The 27768-nt window shown below is 42.1% G+C and overlaps 2 protein-coding genes across 3 annotated transcripts in view; one reads left to right on the plus strand and one right to left on the minus strand.

Annotated features, from left to right (window-relative positions):
* Nucleotides 1–1782: 1782 nt before the first annotated feature.
* LOC135465792 (uncharacterized) lies at nt 1783–19983 on the minus strand. 2 transcript variants are annotated; one of them, XM_064743136.1, is made up of 5 exons: nt 19694–19983; nt 10931–11131; nt 4946–5113; nt 3790–3959; nt 1783–3045 (listed from the first exon to the last, which is right to left on the minus strand). In XM_064743136.1, exons 1-5 carry the CDS (start codon nt 19884–19886, stop codon nt 2188–2190), a joined length of 1590 nt encoding a protein of 529 aa, XP_064599206.1. In that variant the 5' UTR covers nt 19887–19983; the 3' UTR covers nt 1783–2187. The 2 variants fall into 2 exon arrangements, with proteins under 2 accessions (XP_064599206.1, XP_064599207.1); XM_064743137.1 differs by lacking the exon at nt 10931–11131.
* A 702-nt stretch (nt 19984–20685) lies between these two features.
* The window catches only part of LOC135465555 (GDP-mannose 4,6 dehydratase-like), a 44899-nt gene continuing 37816 nt past the window's right edge, over nt 20686–27768 (plus strand). The window contains exon 1 of the mRNA XM_064742797.1: nt 20686–20814. Within this exon, the coding sequence (XP_064598867.1) occupies nt 20740–20814 (75 nt within the window). The 5' untranslated portion in view covers nt 20686–20739. The remainder of the gene's footprint in view (nt 20815–27768) is intronic.

A 27768-nucleotide genomic window follows, 5' to 3' on the forward strand; every position in this document is an offset into this window, starting at 1 on the left:
AGCTCTGACAATCCCTGGTCGACTATTAAACATGTGCTCTGACAATCCCTGGTCGCCTGTTACACCGGTGCTCTGACAATCTCTGGTCGCCTATTACACCGGTGCTCTGACAATCCCTGATTGACAATCACAGATGTGTTCTGGCATTCCTTGATTGTCTGATTGTCTATTACACCTGTTCCTGACAATCCCTGATTCCCATTACACCTGTTTATGGAAAATTTATTATAAACTGCTCACAGCGTTTAAATTTGCAAGAACAGCGGTTAAAAAAACATGAAAATCTTTGTTTGCTTCAAAGTTTTTTCATACCGCATATCGCTTGGCAGTTACGTGATCGGCTCGTCAAAATCGTGACTTTGTCTGTAAAGCCGGCAGTTTAGTTCAGACGAATGTCCGATTAACGAATTATCAATTGTCTGATTCATACGCTTATTTCGGCAAATATGTTCCGAGGAGTAGTAAAAGGACAAAATTTGGTATCCTGCTATCACAAACGTTTTGTTGCTTTGCTGTCATAGCAAAACACTTTAACCTAACCACAATTGTCACCAGGCCGGGAACGCTCAACATGTATGATCGTTACACCTCAATACGTTAGCGTATGATCATCACACCTCAATACGTTAGCGTATGATCGTCACACCTCAAATCGTAAGCGTACGATAATCACACCTCAATACGTTAGCCTATGATCGTCACACCTCAATACGTTAGCGTATGATCGTCACACCTCAATACGTTAGCCTATGATCGTCACACCTCAATACGTTAGCGTATGATCGTCACACCTCAAATCGTAAGCGTACGATAATCACACCTCAATACGTTAGCCTATGATCGTCACACCTCAATACGTTAGCCTATGATCGTCACACCTCAATACGTTAGCGTATGATCGTCACACCTCAATACGTTAGCCTATGATCGTCACACCTCAATACGTTAGCTTATGATCATCACACCTCAATATGTTAGCGTATGATCATCACACCCAGTACCCTAGCGTATGATCATCACACATAAATACATTAGCGTATGATCATCACACCTCAATACGTTAGCCTATGATCGTCACACCTCAATACGTTAGCCAATGATCGTCACACCTCAGTATGTTAGCGTATGATCATCACACCCCAGTACCCTAGCGTATGATCATCACACATAAATACATTAGCGTACGATCATCACGCCTCAATACGTTAGCGTATGGTCATCACACCCCAGTACCCTAGCGTATAATCATCACACCCCAGTACCCTAGCGTATGATCATCACACCCCAGTACCCTAGCGTATAATCATCACACCCCAGTACCCTAGCGTATGATCATCACACCCCAGTACCCTAGCGTATAATCATCACACCCCAGTACCCTAGCGTATGATCATCACACCTCAATACGTTAGCGTATGATCATCACACCCCAGTACCCTAGCGTATGATCATCACACCCCAGTACCCTAGCGTATGATCATCACACCCCAGTACCCTAGCGTATGATCATCACACCCCAGTACCCTAGCGTATGATCATCACACCCCAGTACCCTAGCGTATGATCATCACACCCCAGTACCCTAGCGTAAGATCATCACACCCCAGTACCCTAGCGTATAATCATCACACCTCAATACGTTAGCGTATGATCATCACACCTCAATACGTTAGCGTATGATCATCACACCTCAATACGTTAGCGTATGATCATCACACCCCAGTACCCTAGCGTATGATCATCACACCCCAGTACCCTAGCGTATGATCATCACACCTCAATACGTTAGCGTATGATCATCACACCTCAATTGCACTTAATGGTAAAACAAATGATATCTAACACAACTACATGCTATCACATTAAAAGCGACAGCATGTAACGATGTAATAAAAATAATGACGAAATGGAACGATTGCCCGACGAGGGTATTCGCCAGGACATGGTGGATATACTGACGGCTTAACATTAAAGTCATTATGGTTTATTCATTCCCAAGTGGAAGCCAATGCACCTCTGTGGACTACCTGAAGTGCTTGGCAGTATGTCTGGATGAAACAGTGATAGCGCGATTATAACAGCACTTTGGGATTTCACAAATCGTGTATAGCTTGTTCATGCCTGTATTCAGATACCAGTGTGCTAAAATTGGCAATCATCAATAGACAATTAAACCTGGCGCTGGTCTCAAGATGGCTCCTCTGTGTGGATATTTGGTTGGGAATTGTCATCCTGAGGTATTGGTAGCTGATTCATGTCAGCGCGAGGTTTGTCAGTTTGAACGATAGTGTCCCCAGCTGATCCAAAGCTGGGCATGCGTTGCAGGAATTCTGATAGACACACAGATGAGGGTGTAGATGAGATGGTCTCAGTTGGCGAACCGGAGGAATTTTTAACTTCTTCACTTTGATACTGGGCAAAAGTCTTCGAACCAGCAATTGATCTGGCCAATATTTTTTCCGATAGCACTGATCCTACTAATGTAACGGTAACATCTCCCGAGTGCGATGGTTTTGTTAACGTAGTAGAAATATCTGCCGAATGCACTATGCTTGTTAACGTAGAAGAAATATCTGCCGAATGCACTGTGCTTGTTAACGTAGTAGGAATATCTGCCGAATGCACTGTGTTTGATAATGCGGTTGGAATAACTGCCGATTGCACTGTGTTTGGTAATGCGGTCGGAATATCTGCCAATTGCGCTGTGCGTTTTAATGTGGTTTGAATATCTGCCGAATGCACTGTGCTTGCTGATGTTGTTGGAATATCTGGCGATTGCACTGTACTTGCTAATGCGGTTGGAATATCTGCCGATTGCACTATGCTTGCTAATGAAGTTTGAATATCCTCCGAGTGAATTGAATCAGTCGTTAACACTGAGCTGCCAGTTGTTGATATTCCCTCTCCACGAGAAGAGTCAACGTTCATTACTAAAGGTGGTTCTATGTAGTTGCCAGGCAACCAAACATGTCGGTTTCCGTCAATAAAATGCCGGAAGTGACGTATCACCCTGCTGCCAAGGGAATCGTACGACTCTGGCATAACCTGGAACAGCCAAAAACAGTGAAATACCGTCAGTCCAATTTTATCAAGCACTGCTCTGTACATATCAAACAAATACGAAAGCTAATATAAAAATAAGAAAATAAGAAAATATAAGAATAAGAAAGCTAATAAGAAAATGTCAGAACCATGTTCAGCAAGGACACAGAGTGTAACACCACTGGACGGCATGAGGTATAAGTCGAGAGGGGAATAGTGACAGCCTGCTGTGAAGCATCATTAGTGTACATCAATAATTGTTTTTGTGTGTTTGATTGACTGGGGTTTAATGTCGCTTTGGACATTACTTCGGTCATATCAAGACGGTGTCTCCCTGTAGCAGGCCGGAACAAATGCCGGCATGGTTTATCGTGTCCCCTTACATACCGAAGACACAAAATACGACACCCCACCCAGTCACATTTTACTCAAACCGGGCCGACCTGAAAGCCTCTTACACAAATGATCGTGGAGAACTTGACTGTAACTAATATAAATGGAGATGTATGTTTTAAACATGTGTCACCCTGCTAATTACTAATACTATCCTGCTGCTAATAGTCCTGCAAAATGGCCGACTACATCATGGCCGTCGTTTCATTTGATAGATGATGACGTAACGTGTACATTTTATCTGCATTAAATATCCGCTCGCAAGGTTGATAGGAATGACACAGTCTCCTAATCAGGTACAGGTTTCAACGAAGGAAAACAGATAAATAGCAAGAGCTAAAGTAATATTTTTACTTCTATTTCAATCTGGCTGCTTCCTATCAGTAGCTTGGCCTTGTATAGGCGTTTTTCCCGGGAGGCGTGGACACCTTTACTTCGCACCGTCCCTAACAACTCCAGGTCGAGGCTCTCCAGCACCTCTTCTCTTAAAGTGACGACGTCACTTCCGGAATCCACCATGAAATCTGACGAGTAAAAAGTAACATTTGAGCCCAAGAGCAATTTAGACAAAGCTATACAAGTGGTGGGTCACAGTAATCCATAACTGTGATACTGTTTTAATTGATATTGTTACAAGATAGGTTTAGGCGATGTACTGGTGTACAGCCATGTATCATGCTACCTCCATATAATGACTGAGAAGCCTCATCAGTCACAAACATCAGCAAGCCGTTCGAAAATTTCCTGTCAAGTACAGCTAAAATGTATTTATTGGAATTTTACGCCGTACTCAAGAATATTTCACTTATACAACGGCCAGCAACGTTATGGTGGGAGGATAACAAGGCACAGCCCCGGGGTAACACCACCATCCACAGGTTGCTGGGAGACCTTCCCATGTAGGTCTAGAGAGAAAACCATAATGAGTAAGAGGAACTCACAGCGACGGTATTGGGGGAGACCCTTAGGTCACTGTTCTACATTAGCACTGCAGCTCAAATACACATACGATTTATTTCTTTGCACTTAAAAATACACTCTGCTTATATACCGACAGGCAGCGTTATGGGTGCAGGAAGCCGCAAATAACCCAGAGGAAAACTACCGGTCCCCAGTTAAGGAATACATATCCTGACTTACAGCCGCGGCCAAAACAAATCTTTCCCTGACGAGTCACGGACAAGTGGTCTCACTGGACGGTGCCATCAGAGAGGAAGTCATTTTTATCCTCATAGGACAGATTCACATGAGAAATGTCCCATGCTAAATATGCAAAATTTCTGCAAGAATCAGGTTTTTAAAATGAATATGTAAACAATTTGTTTTACCAAAATCGGACAATATTTGGAGCAGTTATTTCACAGAAACCAACGACCAATCAGAATCAACGAAACGAAGACGTGACAGAACGAATAATGGACAAACGTACTGACCGACAAACAGACCCACGTTAATATCCCTGGCAAAAGCGTGGAGTAACATAGTTATTCACTTGTCTTGTGTAACTTACCAATCCTCTTGGCATTTTGCGGATGTTTCGTGGAGGTAATGACGCCTTCAACACACAGAAAATCATATTTGGCATCGACGAGAGCACTGGGCTTTCCCCAACGTCCCACGACAAGAGGCTCTTCCGGTGAGCTATCATCCAATCGCCGTTTCTTTCTCAGCTGTGTAACTGTAACATTACAAGCAGAAAACCAGGAAAGTTAGTTTTTGAAAGAAAACTTGACTTAAGATGAGCATTGATCGTATTTACGTCGCTTAAACAATGTTTTCAGATCAACATTAATGAGTTTTACTTCACTTAACCAAATTTTTAGGATGGACACTGGTCAGATAGACGTCCCTTAACCAAAGTTTTCAGATCAGCATAGATCAGATTGACGTCACTTCATGGTTCCACGGTTAGAATTATTCTGATAACTACATTTAACCAATGTTTAACATAAAGTGCAATAACAAAGGAAAAGCACATCTATATAATTAATGACATGTACTAGAGTATGATACGTCAGTGCGGGATTTTACATTCTTCTCAACAACCTGTCTGCGGCGACAAGGAAGTTCTAAGTGTTCTGATCACGTGATCTCTGGGACCAGGTGCCTTGGCGTCTGGTTAGAAAAGTCCGTGTCACTTGACGCGTTATTTGTGTAAGTGTTCAGATTAAGTAGGTTATGGCACCCCAGTGGGTCTGGCGAGATTATTGTGTAATAGTTAAGCCCGTCCTGGAAGTAGTGCCAGTCAAGATAACATACTAAACATGCAGAGAATAAAAGCTATTCTTAGTTCAAAGAAACCGCGAAGTGCCACAGTCCCCTCTGTATTCAATATGTGTAAGGCTTATTTCTTATATAAGAACGAGCGCTCTTATTTTAGGCGTTCTCTGTCCCTGTTCACGTACATGTATTTATTCACATCAGATTATATCATTCACATTTTAGACCCAAGTATACATTCACAGTTTAGACCCAAGCATACATTCACAGTTTAGACCCAAGCATACATTCACAGTTTAGACCCAAGTATATATTCACAGTTTAGACCCAATTATACATTCACATGTATTCACACGTACTACACTACATTCCCTGGAACTTACGCTCGTACAGCCATGCATCGTAAATGAATAATTAGCGAAGAATTAGCGAACCAATTTGCCCTGGATGTACGAGTGTTTGGCAACCATTGCAATTTACCCTGCTTGCACGAGCGTATGACAACCCGCGCTATTTACCCTGGTTGTACGCGCGTATGACAATCCGCTACAATTTCCCTGGTTGTACAGGCGTATGACAACCCGCTACAATTGCCCTGGTTGCACGAACGTATGACAATCCGCGCTATTTACCCTGCTTGTACGAACGTATGACAACCCGCGCTATTTACCCTGATTGTACGAACGTATGACAATCCGCGCTATTTACCCTGGTTGTACGCTTATATGACAACCCGCTACAATTGCCCTGGTTGTACAGGCGTATGACAACCCGTTACAACTGCCCTGGTTGTACGAGCGTATGACAACCCACTACATTTACCCTGGCTGTACGAACGTATGACAGCCCGCTATTTTTACCCTGGTTGTACGAGCGTATGGCAGCCCGCTGTTTTTACCCTCGTTGCACGAACGTATGACAACTCGCGAAATTTCCCCTGGATGTACGAACGCATGACAACTCGCGAAATTTTCCCTGGATGCACGAGCGTATGGCAGCTCGTGCTATTTACCCTGGTTGTACGAGCGTATGGCAGCCCGTGCTATTTACCCTGGATGTACGAGCGCATGACAACCCGCACTATTTACCCTGGTTGTAGGAGCGTATGGCAGCCGGTGCTATTTGTTGTACGAGCGTGTGGCAGCCTGTACAGGTAACCTTGGGTGCATTCGAGCGAGCTGCAACCCGCGCTATTTACCCTGGTTGTACGAGCAAATGACATCCCGCGCTATTTACCCTGGTTGTACGAGCTTATGACAACCCTGGCTATTTACCCTGGTTCTACGACCGTATGACAACCCGAGACATTTACCCTCGTTGTACGAGCATATCGCAGCCTGTACAATTTATCTTGAGTGTATTCGAAGGAGGGCCAACCGGCACAAAAGTGTTGACTGTGTCGTGTAAGTGAAATATTCTTGAGCATGGCGTAAAACACCAATCAAATAAATAAATAAATACAACACCACAGTGTTGATAACCCTGTTATAAAGCCATAATGTTGTCAATTGTACTTATATTGCGCACGTTTTACCCTCACCCAAACCGGTTGCACTTTTTTTTCATTCTTCCGTGTGTAATCGTAATTTATCGTCGAGTACCCTTTTTGATGTCCCTTTTTATTTGACTAGCATGAACGACGTGTGCGGGAGAGCGTGAATCCGAATTCAATCGCGCAACCTGAGGTAGCATATCTAGTGTCGAACCTGCCCGAATTCAACTTACAGAAAACAAGAGGCACATGTGTGTAACCTGTCCTCAAGAATGTCATGTCGACATGCAATATAGCTTGACGTTGATCTTACACTTAAGAGATATAAGTAACTTTATACTTTGGTTATTTAAATAAAGCACTCTCAAATTGTCCCTTATATCACGATTTCTCAAATGGTGGTGTATATGTACATCGTTCTAACCCACAGGTGAGCTATTGTATAGACCGTGTAAAGATAGCAGGTTTAGACGCTGTCTATACAGTTAAAACTTCTGTAACTATATACATAAGCGAGTAAATAGCTTGGTTAACAAAGAAACACCCCCAAATAAAGAAAGAAACCGAAAATACATGAGTATTGCTGTCCACTAGTCGTAACCTAAAATGAATAGCTTACACGACAAACAGATTTAGAAGACTTAGAAATCTCCATGTGAGAGCACAGTAATACCAGTACCCAGATAATAACCCAACAGCGGTCTATATACCGCTTAAATAAAATAAAAATGAAAATAAAGCGCAAGCCAAACCGGCGACTGGTTTCGATTTCGAACATTCGACCAGACGCAGGCTATCACTATCTTTCATCATTTGCCTATAAATATCTGCCATCCTCTGTTAGCCTATAAATATCTGCTATCTTCTGTTAGCCTTTAAACATCTGCCACGTTTTATCAGCCTATAGCTATCTGCAATCCTCTGTTAAATGGTTTATTGGTTTATTAATATTCAGAGCCAACAGGCCAGGAGCCCACTTACAGGTCTGATAACAGGGTTACATACAGAGTAACAGATGCGTATAATACAAAATACAATTTTTGTACAAAGATAGTGTAAACACAGGTAAACCTATGGTGTAATTCTTGGTACAAAAATGTTATACGTGTAAACATAGGTTAATATATAAAACTATTGTAAACGGTTATAATCAGAAGTCAAGATCATGAAATATGTTAATCACAGGAATACCGTTAAAAAAGAATCGAGTGAACTGACATGACCTTTTAAAACATTGTTGTGAAGACAAATTTCTCTGGAATGATTAGATCTCAGGTCATAGAAATTCATGGCTCGAGGGGAAAAAAGAAGGTTTTCGAGCGTTAATTCTGGTTGACACAGGCCGGAAAGTTGTCATTTGTCGTAAGGCGGGGGCAGGAAAATTAAAGTTGACCTGTTGTACTAGGTAAGGCGAGTCAACGATAGAGTGAACACATTTGTGTAAGAACTTTAAATCGGCAGCTCTGCGGCGATCAGATTGTGTCGGCAGCTGAAAATGTTTACACATAGCACTGTATTTTTCAGAGGAATAAGCGTGATTAGTTTTAAAACAAAGATATTTGATGAGCTTTTTTTGAATGAACTCTAACTTGTCTGAAAGATATATTTGGGTGGGAAACCATATAATTGACCCATACTCCAAGTTGGAGCCAACTAAGAATCTGTACAGGGAAAAAGTAAAATGCACGATCGCTTGAGAAAACTAAGCATTTTATAACCTTTTCTAACGGTATTGGTGACATATACTCTAAAATTCAGATTACTGGTTAATGTTATCCCACGATCTTTCAGTCTCTTTCAAGTGCATGTCCGTCAATGCTATAATTATAATATATATATAACATATAATATTTATAATATAATTGGATATAATTTTGTTTTATTCGTGAATGATGTGACACAACAATTGTCCACGTTTAACTTAAGCTGCGAAACTGAACACCAGTTGGTTGCTGAACACCACGTGCGAGGTCTTCCTGTAATAGCTCACATTCTTGTGCGGAACGCACTTGTTTTTAAAGTTTACTGTCATCTGCATACAGTGACAATTTAGAGTGCCGAACACAAGAAGACATGTCGTTTACATATAAAACAAACAGTAACGGAAGAATCAAAGACCCTTGCGGTACCCCGGACAATACCGGCTTCCATGAAGATCCTGCGCCCTGTAAGATAACTCGTTGTGAGCGGCCTTTGAGATACGAGCGCAGCCATTTGAGCAGTGGGCGTTGGAAGCCATAATGCTTCAGTTTATGTATCAACAACTCATGACAGACGCTGTCGAAGGCTTTACATAGGTCTAGGTACACAGCATCGGTCTGCAGTTTTGCGTCAAAAGCCTTAGTGATACCATCAACATAACAGGTTGGGTTGGTAACCGTGTCACGGTTACGAAAAAATCCATGTTGATTTAAGGCTATTTTGTTTCGAACATGTTGAAATAGTGTTTCATATACAGCCTTTTCATGAATTGTACTGAAGATTGGTATCAAAGATATAGGGCGGTAATTAGTAACGTCAGTCCGGTCGCCTTTTTGAAAATTGGAATCACGTTAGCTCTCTTAAAACCTGTTGGAAAGCACCCATTTGAAGAGATGTGTTGAAAATTAAACTTAGGGGAACGGCCAGTTCCTCTGCACACTCTTTCAAAAGTAGGCCTGAAATATTGTCATATCCACAGGCCTTGTGGATTTTTACAGAATTCAGTAAACAGGATATATAATGGGCATCAACAGTAGCATTGCTCATTATGTCATCACACTGAACAGAGAGCGGAGGCATTTCCGTTGTTTGAGGTCTGGTAAAAACACTATTGAAAAAATCGTTGAACAACTCGATTGAGTTTATATCATTAGCCTTAATATTTTCATACTTAACAAAGCCCAAAACTGAGCCTTTTGATTCCTTGGTTTTAACGAAACCCCAGACTTGCTTTGGGTTGTTTTCCCTTTCTGACTCAACATTTGAAATATATTCCTTATATTTCGTTTTAACTTTTTGAATGTATCGCGACCAGTGATGACGAGTGATCAGTGCAATGTTAGTTGTTACACTAAAGGGCATAGTTGCCTTCACAGTATTGTGTCAATGTTGCTTGTTACAGTACTGAACACAGTTGCCTTCACAGTATCATGTCAATGTTGCTTGTTACACTACCGGCCATAGTTGCCTTCACAGTATCGTGTCAATGTTGCTTTTACACTACCGGGCATAGCTGCCTTCACAGTATCGCGTCAATGTTGCTTTTACACTACCGGGCATAGCTGCCTTCACAGTATCGCGTCAATGTTGCTTGTTACAACACTGGGCATAGTTGCCTTCACAGAATCGTGTCAATGTTGCTTGTTACACTACCGGCCATAGTTGCCTTCAAAGTATCGTGTCAATGTTGCTTGTTACAGTACTGGACATAGTTGCCTTCACAGTATTGTGTCAATGTTGCTTCTTACGGTATTGAACATAGTTACCTTCACAGTATCGTGTCATTGTTGCTTGTTACAGTACTGGACATAGTTGCCTTCACAATATTGTGTCAATGTTGCTTGTTACGGTACTGAACATAGTTGCCTTCACAGTATCGTGTCAGTGTTGCTTGTTACAGTACTGGACATAGTTGCCTTCACAGTATCGTGTCAGTGTTGCTTGTTACAGTACTGAACATAGTTGCCTTCACAGTGTCGTGTCAATGTTGCTTGCTACAATACCTTGACGGTATTGTGTCATTTTTGGTTCTTACAGTACTGGACGATATAGTTAATATACAATTCCACAGTGATGACTCACCTGCTCTCTCCAGTCGCTTCCGGTGTCCGGGAAGGACTATCTCTAGCTCATCATACAATTCCTGGTCCGGTAACTGAAGGTTGGCCAGCTCCGTGAAATCCGTCAGATCTGACCGGATAAAGTTCACAAGGTAGTAGTCTAGATGGTGTTGACGTAACCATGTGTACAGTTGGTAGCCTTCACTGGGAGTGTAATGATAGCCTGAAAATACAGTTGACATAAGTTCAACAATGACGAGATGTATCATTCCACATTTTTTTCCTTAACAATGCAGAATACTGAGTGGACTGTCTTTATTATGTTATATTTTGTTCTTGTGCAGTTCGAGACCGTTCTGTGGTGGAGTGCCGGTATTCAGATCGACACCGTTCTGAGGTCGAGTGCCTGTATTCAGATCGACACTGTTCTGTGGTCGAGCGCTAGTGTTCAGATCAACACTGATTCTGTGGTCGAATGCCTGTATTCAGATCGACACTAACTCTGTGGTCGAGTGCCTGTATTCAGATCAACACTGTTCTGTGGTCGAGTGCCTGTATTCAGATCGACACCGTTCTGTAGTCGAATGCCTGTCTTCAGACCAACCTTGTTCTGTGGTCAAGTGCCTGTATTCAGATCAACACTATTCTGTGATCGAGTACCTGTATTCAGATCGACATTGTTCTGTGGTCGAGTGCCTGTATTCAGATCGACACTGTTCTGTGGTCGAGCGCCAGTGTTCAGATCGACACTGATTCTGTGGTCGAGTGCTAGTATTCAGATCGACACTGATTCTGTGGTCTAGTGCCTCTATTGAGATCGACACTGTTCTGTGGTCGAGCGCCAGTGTTCAGATCGACACTGATTCTGTGGTCGAGTGCCAGTATTCAGATCGACACTGATTATGTGGTCGAGTGCCTGTATTCAGATCGACGCTATTCTGTGGTCGAGCGCCAGTGTACAGATCGACACTGATTCTGTGTTCGGGTGCCTGTATTCAGATCAACACTGTTCTGTGGTCGAGTGCCTCTATTCAGATCGACATTGTTTTGTGGTCGAGCGCCAGTGTTCAGATCGACACTGATTCTGTGGACGAGTGCCTGTATTTAGATCGACACTGATTCTGTGGTCGAGTGCCTCTATTCAGATCGACATTGTTCTGTGGTCGAGTGCCTGTATTCAGATCGACACTGATTCTGTGGTCGAGCGCCAGTGTTCAGATCGACACTGATTCTGTGGTCGAGTGCCTGTATTCAGATCAACACTGTTCTGTGGTCGAGTGCAAGTGTTCAGATCGACACTGATTCTGTGCTCGAGTACCTGTATTGAGATCGACACCGTTCTGTGGTTGAGTGCCTGTATAGAGATCGACACTGTTCTGTGGTCAAATGCCAGTATTCAGATCGACACTGATTCTGTGGTCGAGTGCCTGTATTGAGATCGACACTGTTCTGTGGTCGAGTACCTGTATTCAGATCGACACAGATTCTGTGGTCGAATACCTGTATTCAGATTGACACTGTTCTGTGGTCAAGTGCTTGTTTTCAGATCGACACTGTTCTGTGGTCGAGTGCCTGTATTCAGTCACAATCAGTCATAAACTCATTTTTTATGGTTTATTTTTTCGTGTGAGCCGTAGACAGTCTATACTGTGAAACAAATAATTGCAGTCCTTTGACTGAATTAATTTTATGAACGATTTATGTTATTGCAGTTAGATATAACATACTGGGTTTTCGAGGGAACGAGCTGAATATACTGGTCTATTACTGTGATTCACAATTTTCTGCACTTTGATCAAATCCAAAACCTTTCACGAACTAGAAATGGTGTTAACACGGGACTTAGCTCGCGAATCTAGATGTCAAAAACTCGTCAGGCAAAATAGGGGTACCACGCCAGCACTTGCGGGAATTTTTTTTTTGTACACATTTACACATATAGCTCCCAGCCAGGTATTCCATTAAAGGGGGCGTTGACGGGACATATAGGCCCTTCAACTTACATAACCCTTATGTAAGGATGTATGACGCTTTCTTACACTTGGTTTCCTACCACTACAACACCATACCACGCGATCATGTATACACCCATGAAATGGGTATCTTGCATGCACATGCAGTCTTATTTATTTCATCATTTAATTATTTGTCCATTTCATTGGTGCGTAACTCAATAATACAACACTATACCAGATGACAAGTATTATGTTTATTTGCATGTTGTTGTTTCTTTATACATTTGATTTCTGTTTAAAATCATGAGCAGGAAGACTCCTATCACCCCCAAGGTTCACTCATAACATCGCCAAAATTCATTTATATCATCGCCAATGTTCACTCATATCATCGCCAAGGTTCACTCATATCATCCCTAAGATTCACTCATATCATCGCCAAAGTTCACTGATATTACCGTCAAGATTCACTCATATCATGGCCAAGATTCACTCATATCATCGCCAAAGGTTCACTCATATCACCCCCAAGGTTCGCTCATATCATCGCCAAGATTCAATCATATCACCCCCAAGGTTCCCTCATATCATCCCCAAGGTTCACACATATCATCCCCAAGGTTCACTCATATCACCCCCAAGATTCACTCATTTCACCCCCAAGGTTCGCTCATATCACCCCCAAGGTTGACTCATGTCACCCCCAAGGTTCCCTCACATCATCCCCAAGGTTCACACAAATCATCCCCAAGTTTCACTCATATCATCGCCAAGATTTACTCATATCATCGCGAAGATTCACTTATAATTTCGCCAAGGTTGACTCAAATCATCGCCAAAGTTCACTCATATCACTCCCTATGTTCACTCATATAAAACCCAAGATTCGCTCATATCATCGTCAAGGTTCACTCATGTCACCCCCAAGATTCGCTCATATCATCGACAAGGTTCACTCATATAACCCTCAAGGTTCACTCATATAATCCCCAAGATTCGCTCATATCATCGACAAAGTTCACTCATAACACCCCCAAGGTTCACTCATATCATCCCCAAGATTCGCTCATATCATCGACAAGGTTCACTTATATCACCCCCCAGATTCACTCATATCATCCCCAAGGTTCACTCATATCATCCCTAAGGTTCACTCATATCATCCCCAAGATTTACTCAAATCACCCCCAACGTTCACTCATATCATTGTCAAGGTTCACTCATATAACCCCCAAGGTTCACTCATATCATCCCCAAGGTTCATTCATATCATCGCCAAGATTCACTCCAAGATATCACCCCCAAGATTCACTCATATCATTGTCAAGGTTCACTCACATCATCGCCAAGGTTCACTCATATCACCCCCAAGATTCACTCATATCATCCCCAAGGTTCACTCATATCATCGCCATGATTCACTCCAAGATATCACCTCCAAGATTCACTCATATTATTCCCAAGGTTCGCTCATATCATCGCCAAGATTCACTCATATCATTGTCAAGGTTCACTCATATCATTCACAAGGTTCACTCATATCATTCACAAGATTCACTCATATCACCCCCAAGGTTCACTCATATCACACCCAAGGTTCACTCATATCATCCTTAAGGTTCGCTCATATCATCCCCAACGTTCACTCATATCATCCCCAAGGTTCACTCATATCACCCCCAAAGTTCGCTCATATCATCGCGAAAATTCACTTATATCCCTTCCAAGGTGCGCTCATATCACCCCCAAGGTTCACACATATCACCCAAAGGTTCACTCACATCATCGCCAAGGTTCACTCATATCACCCCCAAGATTCACTCATATCATCCCCAAGGTTCACTCATATCATCGCCATGATTCACTCCAAGATATCACCTCCAAGATTCACTCATATTATCCCCAAGGTTCGCTCATATCATCGCCAAGATTCACTCATATCATTCACAAGGTTCACTCAAATCATCCCCAAGATTCACTCATATCACCCCCGAGGTTCACTCAAATCATCCCCAAGATTCACTCATATCACCCCCAAGGTTCACTCATATCACACCCAAGGTTCACTCATATCATCCTTAAGGTTCGCTCATATCATCCCCAACGTTCACTCATATCATCCCCAAGGTTCACTCATATCACCCCCAAAGTTCGCTCATATCATCGCGAAAATTCACTTATATCCCTTCCAAGGTGCGCTCATATCACCCCCAAGGTTCACACATATCACCCAAAGGTTCACTCATATAACCCCCAAGGTTCATTCATATCATCGCCAAGGTTCGCTGATATAACCCTCAAGGTTCACCCATATCATCCCCAAGGTTCACTCATATCATCGCCAAGATTCACTCCAAGATATCACCCCCAAGATTCACTCATATCATTGTCAAGGTTCACTCATATCATCGCCAAGGTTCACTCATATCACCCCCAAGGTTCACTCATATCATCGCCAAGATTCACTCCAAGATATCACCCCCAAGATTCACTCATGTCATTGTCAAGGTTCACTCATATCATCGCCAAGGTTCACTCATATCACCCCCAAGGTTCACTCATATCATCCCCAAGGTTCATATCCCACTCAAATCATCTCTCAAGGTTCACCCTCACTCATATCATCCCCAAGATTCACTCATATCACCCCCAAAGTTCACTCATATCACCCCCATGATTCACTCATATCATTGTCAAGGTTCACTCATATCACCCCCAAGGTTCGCTCATATCACCCCCAAGGTTCACTCATATCACCCCCAAGGTTTACTCAGATCACCCCCTAGGTTCATCCATATCATCGCCAAGATTCACTCATATCAACCCCAAGGTTCACTCATGTCATCCCCAAGATTCACTCATATCACCCCCAAGTTTCGCTCATATCACCCCCAATGTTCACTCACATCCTCGCCAAGATTCACTTATACCATCGCCAATATTCACCCATATCACCGCCAAAATCCACTTATATCATTTAAGGAACACCAATCAAATGAATAAATCTAAGTATTTTATATACAGAGTTAACCACGTATGTAACTCTGTTTTTGGAACTCACACATAACCATCTGGTGCGCATGTACCATTAACGATTACACGTTCATTATATATACGTGTCGCATATAACAGAGGGTTCTATAAACATACGTGTATATAAACGTTGGTATTACTTTCTGTTTTAGTCCACTTTTCCCACACTTTATACCTACACAGGATATCCCCTGGGTGACCAGCCTTGCCTCACTGCACAAGGAATTAGACATAAGACTAGCATTTTCTACATGTTCACATGTATCTTAGATTTCTAAACATATGTCGTCTGAAAACCATCTCCGTGTATAGGCTTACTTGTACAAAGTTGACGGGGTCAGACATGCGTTGTTTGTATGCGATGCATTTAGTCTACCAGGCAGGTAGATCTATACATTTCCCTGTCGTTGTCCCGGACTATACACACATATGATATGTAGGACAAAAACTCTTGCAAGCTGAAGATAAACGATGTATTTATTTTAACCCAGTTTTACAAATGCTATACTTATATGTTCTTTTGAATAAACCTTTCAACGAAATGTGAAAATTTCCACGCCGAGATTTTACCTTTTGAATACAAAAATGAGAGTACATGTATAATTCTTCGTGTGTAAGAAACTTGAGCGAATTATTTTATAGAAAGTTTGCAGTACCTCCATAATGCATCTTTTCACCATGAACAAAGTAGTGATATCGTTGTACTCAAGTGTAGGCTAGACATGTACACATGACTGTACCTATGTCTCCATGTCTCTGTGTTACTTTATCCAGGTATATATATTTCCTGGTCCTAGACTTTTACTTCTTGCTTGGACCTCTGTGACCTAGTGGCTATCGTGCTAGCGAAGCCCACTGACCCAGAAGCCCCTCACCAATGTGGTCGCTGTGAGTTCAAGTCTAGCTCATGCTGGCTTACTCTTCGGCCTTCCAGCAACCTACGGATAGTCGTAGGTTTCCTCCTAGGCTCTCCTATACGTTTATGCTGGCCATCGTTGAGTAAGTAAAATATGCTTAATACGCGTAAAAAACAAACAAATAAATAAATATATAAATATATTTCATCTATTGATTGTTGTACTAGAAGTCAACTAAACTGTAACAGTATCTGCAGTGTAACAGTCCAATTAGAAACACTGCTGTACCAACAGTCCTGGGAGCCAAATCTTATATATCGTACAAATAGCCAAGGAAGCAATATTATACCAGCACTGTGACCAATGTGCTCGCTGTGAGTTCAAGTCCAGCTCATGTGGGCATGTTTATTTATTTATGTATTTATTCACTAAAACGCAGGGCTAAACAACTGTTCGCTCGTTCGATTCCGGTCAGGTTTACGGCTTGAGGAGTCAGGAGCACTTTAAGTAATCACCACCTGGCTGTCTAAAGCATCTATACCTAAAGTGTACCCGATCTGTCTGACCAATAAGGTCCCAGGCTCGAATCCCAGCTATAAAACTGAATCGAAGGAAGATTTAAATTAGGAGGTGTGTCGACCAGCTGGCAGTTACTCCCTGTACTGTGGTTTCTTAATTTTCCACCCATGCATAAAGGAGACCATGTGATATAAGTGAACAATTCAACTAGATGCGGAGTTCAGCACTAATGAAATAAGTAAATACATATGTATTCTATATCAGATATATGTATTTATTATCTACTGATCAGTTTACAGCTTACGACTGAGAAATTCGGACGCGGGCCACGTACAGACGGTTTAAGGAATATATGAGAGAACCATCTCAACACCCAAGTTGACTTCTAATCGCGCGCCTATGGATTTGAACATTGCAAAGACTACACACATGTATAGTATGGCCCGCATTCATTGATATGTGCGCAAGCTGATAAACCTGTCTATTATCATCAGTGTAAAGAAACTTGCTCTATGCAAACCGTTTACACATTCTTGAGAAAAGTTTTTTTGTTTAATACCATACTCCATAAGAACTTGGGATTCCCATGTTATAGGTAGTGTTTTCAGTTATTTAACTGAAAAATTTTCGTTCACAGGAAAATATATATCTACATGAACAGGGATAAATAGTTTTCAAAGGCTTTATGCGCATGTGTACGACATTTATTAAAATTAATTCATTCCCCTGACGGGTATACGACATACACACCTTCACACTTATCTATCTAGTATGTGTCCCTTGCAGAATGAGCACGTATACTTCCATAACAATTGCATATACAGTCTCAAGTCTGTTTGAATAACGCGTCTTACGTAGCCGGGTTACCTGCAATATGGTGTCAAAAGACCGGCGGCCCACCCCGCCCGTCACTGGAGACTCCGCATGTGACACAACAGCCGATTTTATGCGCAGCCAAACATGTCGTTTGATATATGTAAAGCGGCTTATGTGTACGGGACAGGGGTTACATTTGAGGTCAAATTTCTTGGTAGTTCTCCATATACAAGAAAAGACAACGTACATGTAGGCTAAAGAAAACATTCATACAATGGCATATACTCTTTTCTTATACGACTCTCCTGTACACCTCTGGTGTGTGCTACTTGTACACGTTAGGCCCTATATATATGCTAATATACATGAATAGGTATGTTTCGAGGTGCTATCACTCATTCAAGAGACGTGTCGTAAACCTCTGATAATAATTAATTCGACATCTGCAAAATAATTAAACATTTATAGATTTACTTGTAATATATTCACATATAGGCCTACGTCTCCATTTCATATATGTTTTTATATACACATGTATGTGTACCGAAAGCGAAAGCCTGTGTACTTTATTATATCAACAAGCACGTTAACAAAGTATTAGATGTTGTATACCAGTGTAAATACATAACCATTTTGGTATTTTTTTGTTGTTGTGTACATTTAGCAGCTGGAAGGGCATGTCTTACCTCAAGAGGTTGCCAGAGGCCTGGTGGTTTTAGCCCCAGCATTCCGATTGCTTTATGAATGCACTTATAAAAAGCTATGATATATGGGGCTAACAAAAATATTCACCATCTTCGCGTTAAACCACAGCTACAACTGCAATGGCTGGTTTTGAATAGGAATAGTTTTAAGTAAAGCATAAAACAGTGTCAAACAGAGGCATACATCGTTAATCAACGCGATTGTTCAGTGCAGAGACTTTCGGATTAAAATAAAGCAGGCAAAGTTTAGGTCGAACGCTTTACATGTGTTCTAGGGTAAAGGCCTATATTTGACCCCATCTATGTGTCTGTTAAATATAATGTGTGTTTACAAATTACAGTTGGGAAATATTCGCTGAACTTTTGACACCAGATTAAACTCTTTTATCAATCGAACTTCGATCCATATTAGCAGATCAGTAGTACAACTGCAAACAACTGTGAGTTACAGCTAACCCACCTGCAAAACTGACGGGGAAAGTTTCCATATATACAGGCCTAGTCTGTTCCAGGCAGTGTAAATAGTTAGTGAAGGCTGAATAAATGTAGGCAGGGTTACATGGGGACAATCTTATATCAATCATAATAGCCCCACCCCCCTCCGCAAGCCACACTCACTACCCCAGGGTTTGTTACTGCGCCTCCATGCATATGCTCATTCTAAGTGGATAAAATTTCAGTGTTTTAAACTGATCTCCAGTTAACGTACACTTCCCATCACTAGGCGAGTGAATAAATCAAGACTTTAGTGTGCACAGGGCTACGTCACATAAATAATTACACGCATATGCATGTAGCCTGTATTAACTAGAAATAATGAGAACTTGCTGAAGGGGAGTGGGGGGGGGGGGGTCAGAGTAATATGATAAACACCCCCAGCTGTTGGTAGATTCTGCCTTACCTGCTGTCAACAGCAACTGCCGATGGTTCGGGTCCGAAATTTCCATGGCATCCAGGTCATCGTCTTGTAAATTATTCACGTCCGACTCACAGTCAAAACCTTTCGTTACAAAAATTTCGTAATATTGCTCCAGTCCAAGCTCCATCAAAAATTCCTTCACACCTTCAGTCATTGCTAAGTAGTTTTCGTTCATTGTACAGATATTGCCATGTAAGCCTTAAAAATGCATGTTAAGTGTGATCGGCAAAGACACAGAGTAGGCCTACGATTAACCATCGCCCTCTTCCTTAACCCAGATCTTACTTCAAACACGTCGCATGAACATGCCGAACCTGCCAGCCCTTACATGCCAGAACAAGAATGTCTCGTATATTTTTAATTTCAGTTTGATTGGGTACATCGCAGTGAGACCCGTCGTCTTTGTACGTTTCAACCAATGCCTACCGAACATGGGATGCTCGTTTGGACATGTTCGGGTTTCCCCCACGCTCCTTATACCAACCAATGAAATAGCTCCAATAAAATGACGTCACGAGAAGAGGGACACGATTTCATACTCCTCACAGCGTGAGCATATTCTCTACGCCCGCTTAACATCACATCCACCATTATCAACTTTGTACACAATCTGGAGCAACACGAAGGTCACTGGAGAGAAATAAAAAAACACAAATTTCATCTTTTGTTTCTATGAATTTCTACATAGCATATGCATTCCCTGTTATCTACAGTGTGCATGACATGATTTCAACCGACGCCTATAGTCTTTTTATTGATACTTGTTGATCGTAGTCCCGCGTTAGGCATGAGCGATGAGGCTAGCCTACACAAAACGACGCGTGGCGTACAAATTCGAAAGGTCAAATATGTCTTATGTTGGCAGCGTTATAACGCGATCGTCTAAACGGGTACATGCACTGTAAGGAGTGTGACGGGATTCCCTAATATGATCACCACGTTGTGGTGCTTTCTCCACATATCAGTGAGAGGAGCGCATTTGCTGAAAACTGTTTGGTGTAGGAGATCGTTGTTAACATTACACAAAAATGGCTTCCAAGGGAACAGTAACTGGTGACGGACCCACTCATAAAATAGCCCTGATAACGGGCATAACTGGGCAGGTAAGGAGTGTAGTTGTACAAAACCTCTCAAGTAGGACAGTATTTTGTTTTGCTTTTGTTTTTTGTCTTTCCACTGGTGAAAGGGAAATGTGAAACTTGCTAGGTCTTGCCTTTGCCTACTATGAGAGCGGCATAACTTGAAATGCCGCTCGCCGGTGAATTAAGTTTGATTAAACAGACTGACTATACAACACGTGGCAGAGAGTGCAGGCTGTAGTAGATATTGGAGTTAGGTGCCTAGACAGGAAGAGATTATGTGCTCTTTGAAAAACACTCGTGTACTCATGTATACACCTGTAACAATATTTCAGATTCTGTTGTCGGGTAGTTTTATCTTGTCTTTATCTTGCGACCCTTACCACAAACCATGATTGAAGAATGTTCACCACTGGTATATCTAGTGGCTTTATGTCAGCTAATCAGTGTGTTGACCTTAAACACAATCTACAGCCCACAGTGATACAAATTTTGGAGCCAGCCACAAATTTTTCATCTACGTCAGTCATCATTACTTGTTATTTTCTACATGAAGATTTCGCCTGACAAATATAGCAGTGACCCATTTCACAAAGCGCTCCTAGCACTGCATTCATGTAACTACCTTGGCATCATAATGCCCACAGTACTGGACGCCTAGCACTACATTCATGTAACTACCATGGCATCATAATGCCTACAGTACTGGACACCTAGCGCTACGTTCATGTAACTACCATGGCATTGTAATGCCTACAGTACTGGACACCTAGCACTACATTCATGTAACTACCATGGGATCATAATGCCTACAGTACTGAACACCTAGCAATATGTTCATATAACTATCTTGGCATCGTAATGCCTACAGTACTGGACACCTAGCACTACGTTCATGTAACTACCTTTGTATCGTAATGCCTACAGTACTGAACACCTAGCAATATGTTCATGTAACTACCTTTGTATTGTAATGCCTACAGTACTGAACACCTAGCAGTATGTTCATATAACTATCTTGGCATCGTAATGCCTACAGTACTGTACACCTAGCACTATGTTCATTTAACTACCTTGGCATCGTAGTGCCTACAGTACTGGACACCTACCACTATGTTCATTTAACTACCTTGGCATCGTAATGCCTACAGTACTGGACACCTACCACTACGTGCATGTAACTACCATGGCATCGTAATGTCCACAGTACTGGACACCTACCACTACATTCATGTAACTACCATGGCATCATAATGCCTACAGTACTGGACACCTAGCGCTAAGTTCATGTAACTACCATGACATTGTAATGCCTACAGTACTGGACACCTAGCAATGTGTTCATATAACTATCTTTGCATCGTAATGCCTACAGTACTGTACACCTAGCACTACGTTCATTTAACTACCTTGGCATTGTAGTGCCTACAGTGCTGGACACCTACCACTACGTTCATTTAACTACCTTGGCATGGTAATGTCTACAGTACTGGACACCTACCACTACATGCATGTAACTACCATGGCATCGTAATGCCTACAGTACTTGACACCTACCACTACTTTCATTTAACTACCTTGGCATCGTAATGCCTACAGTACTGGACACCTACCAATACATGCATGTAACTACTATGGCATCATATTGCCTACAGTACTGGACACCTAGCACTACGTTCATGTAACTACCATGGCATCGTAATGCCTACAGTACTGGACACCATGGATGTTAGGTGCATGTAATGTTATGTGCGTTTTGTTAAACAGACCCCAGATTTTTCGCACAAGGCACAGAACTATAGCATGCAGGCTCCTGTAGTAATTAAAATGTGTTACTTTATGACACTAAAGTATGGTTCTGAGCCCCTGTGGTTTTTAGCTGGTCTACAGTTCTGAGCCCCTGTGGTTTTTAGCTGGTCTACGGTTCTGAGCCCCTGTGGTTTTTAGCTGGTCTACGGTTCTGAGCCCCTGTGGTTTTTAGCTGGTCTACGGTTCTGAACCCCTGTGGTTTTTAGCTGGTCTACGGTTCTGAGCCCCTGTGGTTTTTAGCTGGTCTACCGTTCTGAGCCCCTGTGGTTTTAGCTGGTCTACGGTTCTGAGCCCCTGTGGTTTTTAGCTGGTCTACCGTTCTGAGCCCCTGTGGTTTTTAGCTGGTCTACGGTTCTGAGCCCCTGTGGTTTTTAGCTGGTCTACGGTTCTGAGCCCCTGTGGTTTTTAGCTGGTCTACGGTTCTGAGCCCCTGTGGTGTTTAGCTGGTCTACCGTTCTGAGCCCCTGTGGTTTTTAGCTGGTCTACCGTTCTGAGCCCCTGTGGTTTTTAGCTGGTCTACCGTTCTGAGCCCCTGTGGTTTTTAGCTGGTCTACCATTCTGAGCCCCTGTGGTTTTTAGCTGATCTACGGTTCTGAGCCCCTGTGGTTTTTAGCTGGTCTACCGTTCTGAGCTCCTGTGGTTTTTAGCTGATCTACGGTTCTGAGCCCCTGTGGTTTTTAGCTGGTCTACCGTTCTGAGCCCCTGTGGTTTTTAGCTGGTCTACGGTTCTGAGCTCCTGTAGTTTTTAGCTGATTTACGGTTCTGAGCAACCTGTGGTTTTTAGCTGATCTACGGTTCTGAGCCCCTGTGGTTTTTAGCTGGTCTACGGTTCTGAGCCCCTGTGGTTTTTAGCTGGTCTACCGTTCTGAGCCCCTGTGGTTTTTAGCTGGTCTACGGTTCTGAGCCCCTGTGGTTTTTAGCTGGTCTACGGTTCTGAGCCCCTGTGGTTTTTAGCTGGTTTACCGTTCTGAGCCCCTGTGGTTTTTAGCTGGTCTACCATTCTGTGCCCCTGTGGTTTTTAGCTGAAGTCCAGTGTCAGTATCATATTTAACGTTTTGTGTTTTGGTACATTATTATTTGGTGCATATTATTATGGCATGTAAATTAAGCGCAGGTTTTGATTTCTTTTCACATACTGAAACATGTTAATTACGGATAAATATAATCAGATGAATGTGTACTGTGTTTTATTTGTTTTCAGTAAACTAAAGCTCAGTATCAACTAAAAAAAAAATCAATTGTGAATGACAGTTGACATATACTGCTGTAAGAAATGACATCTTGCCTGTTTCTACATTAACTCGAAAAGTAACGCAAGTTTTCTAATTTCTCTTTCTTGTATCAACTCAATATGGTTATGGAATTTGAACCAAGATGATTTCACAAATATATTACAAGTGTTAAAAAACATGTGGTCATTACTTTCCACCAAGAGATCAAATGATCTTTCTGCATAGAAACTTCACGCACAACTGTCTACTCTCAGAAATGAGGTTAGAAATGCAACTAAAACCATAGATTTAGCCAGGGGGTGTCAGTGTCTTTGAGATCCCCTATCCTGACAAAATTAACATGGGGGACAAAGGGAAAATAGGAGAAAAACCTGATTTCAAATTCAGGCTAAATCCATGACTAAAACAAATTAATTTCAGCTTTCCATTTACATCTGAAATTAAAACATTGCTTATAAACAAGAGACATGTACAAATGTCTGCGTTATGGCTTTTGTTTTGACTTTATTTATGACTTACTGTGATATAAAATGCTACTTGATAGTTCATACACTTTATACAGGGTGTTCTCATATGTATCACATGTATGGATGGTTAGTGACTAGCAGGATCATGGAATGGTAAAAGAAATATTGCTTTTGTGTGGTCTCGCACAGGGTTTTTGTTAGATCATAAAATCATGTTGACATAGATCTACCTTCTCTACCTGTTCTTGACCCATCTTTCTTTGCCCAGGGAGTCACTTATTGTACTTAAGCACACACAGACCCTGACTCAGGTACATACTGAATCGGGCACATGCCCATCGGCATCTAGCACGGCTAACCGGTATACAGGTCCATCACCCTCTAGCAAGGTTTATCAATCCTTATACTGGCCCTCTGTCATCCTCTAGCAAGGCTGATCAAGGGTTTTACAGGTCCACCCCCTCTAGTCTGGCTTGTCAGAGCATCAGTGGGCTACTGACAGACCTGAACACACATCTGTGGCAGGAGATGTTTGATTTGCTCATTCTAAATAAGTGGCACATGCCATGTTTACACACATGCCATGTTTACACACATGCCATGTTTACACACATGCCATGTTTACACTCACATACATTCATTACCATTACTGAAAAGGCTATGTCTTTCAAGTTCAGTCAAACGTCTGTGGTGGCAGAGTCATTTGATTCAGTGACAGATGTTGGTGGTGTAGATTTTAAGATTTAATAGCAGTATTACATACATGTACATGTGGAGCCAAGAAAGAATGCTTAAAGAATACATAAAGTGCTTTGGTTTTATTTTTTAATGTGCAGATTATCATGTGTAATAACATCTTTGGGGTAAACAAGTACAGATTTCTTAATGCTTCAGTGGTCACTCTGGAAATTAAGTGGCTTACAGCAGTGACATCAAGGATCATCCCTGTTTAAAAAGATCTCTGTGGGGGACAGACTGAACTGGTTTGGCCGACTGGGGCCGGGGGTGTTGGGAACAAATGAAGGCCATTTCTCAACCCCAACCTCTCCTTGGACATTTTCCCCTCCGGACATTTCCCCCTCAGACATTTTCCCCTCTAGACATTTCCTCCCCAGACATTACCCCCCACCAACCCCACCCCCCAGACATTTTCCCCTCCTCACATTTTCCTCTCCTCACATTTTCCCCTCCTCACATTTTCCCCTCCTCACATTTTCCCCTCCTCACATTTTCCCCTCCTCACATTTTCCCCTCCCTATATATCTACATGTATATAGGATCAGTGGGAAATATAAATATGATCTTCTAAGTGAGGTGTCTTGTAATGAATGGTCCAGGGGGTCAAAACAAGTATTTTTTTTAAAATATTCACAAAATTCAGGTATATGTCTTGAATGGTGAAGATTTTAAGGCCTCTGTAGCCTGTCAGGTGGTCAGAGCAGTCGGTTTTTTATTTTTTGTATATTCACAAAGTTCTGGTGAAGATATTATGTTCATAATCAAAGTGGAACTTCTCATAATAATGCAGTAACAAAACAGTATTGTGATTAAAGTCTTATGAATAGACTTGTGTTCTGTAGAATTTGGAGTAAGCTGTGTTAAGTCATTACTCTTTACACTTAGGCTAATCAGTTCTCTGTCAAGGGATTAACCCAAAAGCCAGGTATACTGGCTACAGTCATACAGGGCAAAAAACGGACAACAGCGTCACAGCTAGCAAACGGTCACATGTGACAGGTGAAATATGCCCTCTTGTCTGTTTACATCAGTCATGGTTGTATTGTAACTGTCCATGTAAATGCATAAATATTAGCAAATTACAGGTCCCCCCTAGCACCATGGCTAACACATAGTATGGTAAAAGAAATATACACTCTTATGGATATTCCCAGTGTATTGTTTGCTATCAGTTCCTCACATACATGTGTACACTTGGCTTGTGTTTAGGCAGTGTGCCTTAAGAAAAACATGACTGAACCTTGCTGGAGTTGGTTTGTGTCGATCGCTACTGCCTACACTGTTAATGAGGATAGTTTGCGCTGATCACTACTGCCTACGCTGTTATTGAGGATAGTTTGTGCTGATCGCTACTGTCTCACTGTTCATGAGGATAGTTTGTGTTGATGGCTACTGCCTACACTGTTAATGAGGATAGTTTGTGCCGATCACTACTGTCTCACTGTTCATGAGGATAGTTTGTGTTGATGGCTAATGCCTACACTGTTAATGAGGATAGTTTGTGCCGATCGCTACAGCCTACACTGTTCATGAGGATAGTTTGTGCCGATCGCTACAGCCTACACTGTTCATGAGGATAGTTTGTGCTGATCGCTACTGCCTACACTGTTCATGAGGATAGTTTGTGCCGATCGCTACTGCCTACACTGTTAATGAAGATAGTTTGTGCTGATCACTACTGCCTACACTGTTCATGAGGATAGTTTGTGCTGATCGCTACTGTCTCACTGTTCATGAGGATAGTTTGTGCCGATAGCCACTGCCTACACTGTTCATGACGACAGTTTGTGCTGATCGCTACTGCCTACACTGTTCATGAAGATAGTTTGTGCCGATCACTACTGCCTATACTGTTAATGAGGGTAGTTTGTGCCGACCGCTACTGTCTACACTGTTCATGAGGATAGTTTGTGCCGATGGCTACTGCCTACTCCGTTAATGAAGATAGTTTGTGCTGATCACTACTGCCTACACTGTTCATGAGGATAGTTTGTGCCGATAGCTACTGCCTACACTGTTCATGAGGATAGTTTGTGCTGATCGCTACTGCCTACACTGTTCATGAAGATAGTTTTTGCCGATCACTACTGCCTACACTGTTCATGAGGATAGTTTGTGCCGATCGCTACTGTCTACACTGTTAATGAGGAGAGTTTGTGTCTATCACTGCTGTCGACACTGTTCATGAGGATAGTTTGTGCTGATCGCTACTGTCTACACTGTTCATGAAGATAGTTTGTGCTGATCGCTACTGCCTACACTGTTCATGAGGATAGTTTGTGCTGATCGCTACTGCCTACACTGTTCATGAGGATAGTTTGTGCCGATAGCTACTGCCTACACTGTTCATGAGGATAGTTTGTGCTGATCGCTACTGTCTTACCCTGTTCATGAAGATAGTTTGTGCTGATCGCTACTGCCTACACTGTTCATGAGGATAGTTTGTGCCGATAGCTACTGCCTACACTGTTCATGAGGATAGTTTGTGCTGATCGCTACTGCCCACACTGTTCATGAAGATAGTTTGTGCCGATCACTACTGCCTACACTGTTCATGAGGATAGTTTTTGACGATCACTACTGCCTACACTGTTCATGAGGATAGTTTGTGTCGATGGCTACTGCCTACACTGTTAATGAGGATAGTTTGTGTCGATCACTACTGCCTACACTGTTCATGAGGATAGATTGTACTGATCGCTACTGCCTACACTGTTCATGAAGATAGTTTG

Source organism: Liolophura sinensis, chromosome 5 (genome assembly GCF_032854445.1).
Source record: "Liolophura sinensis isolate JHLJ2023 chromosome 5, CUHK_Ljap_v2, whole genome shotgun sequence".
NCBI lineage: Eukaryota > Metazoa > Mollusca > Polyplacophora > Chitonida > Chitonidae > Liolophura > Liolophura sinensis.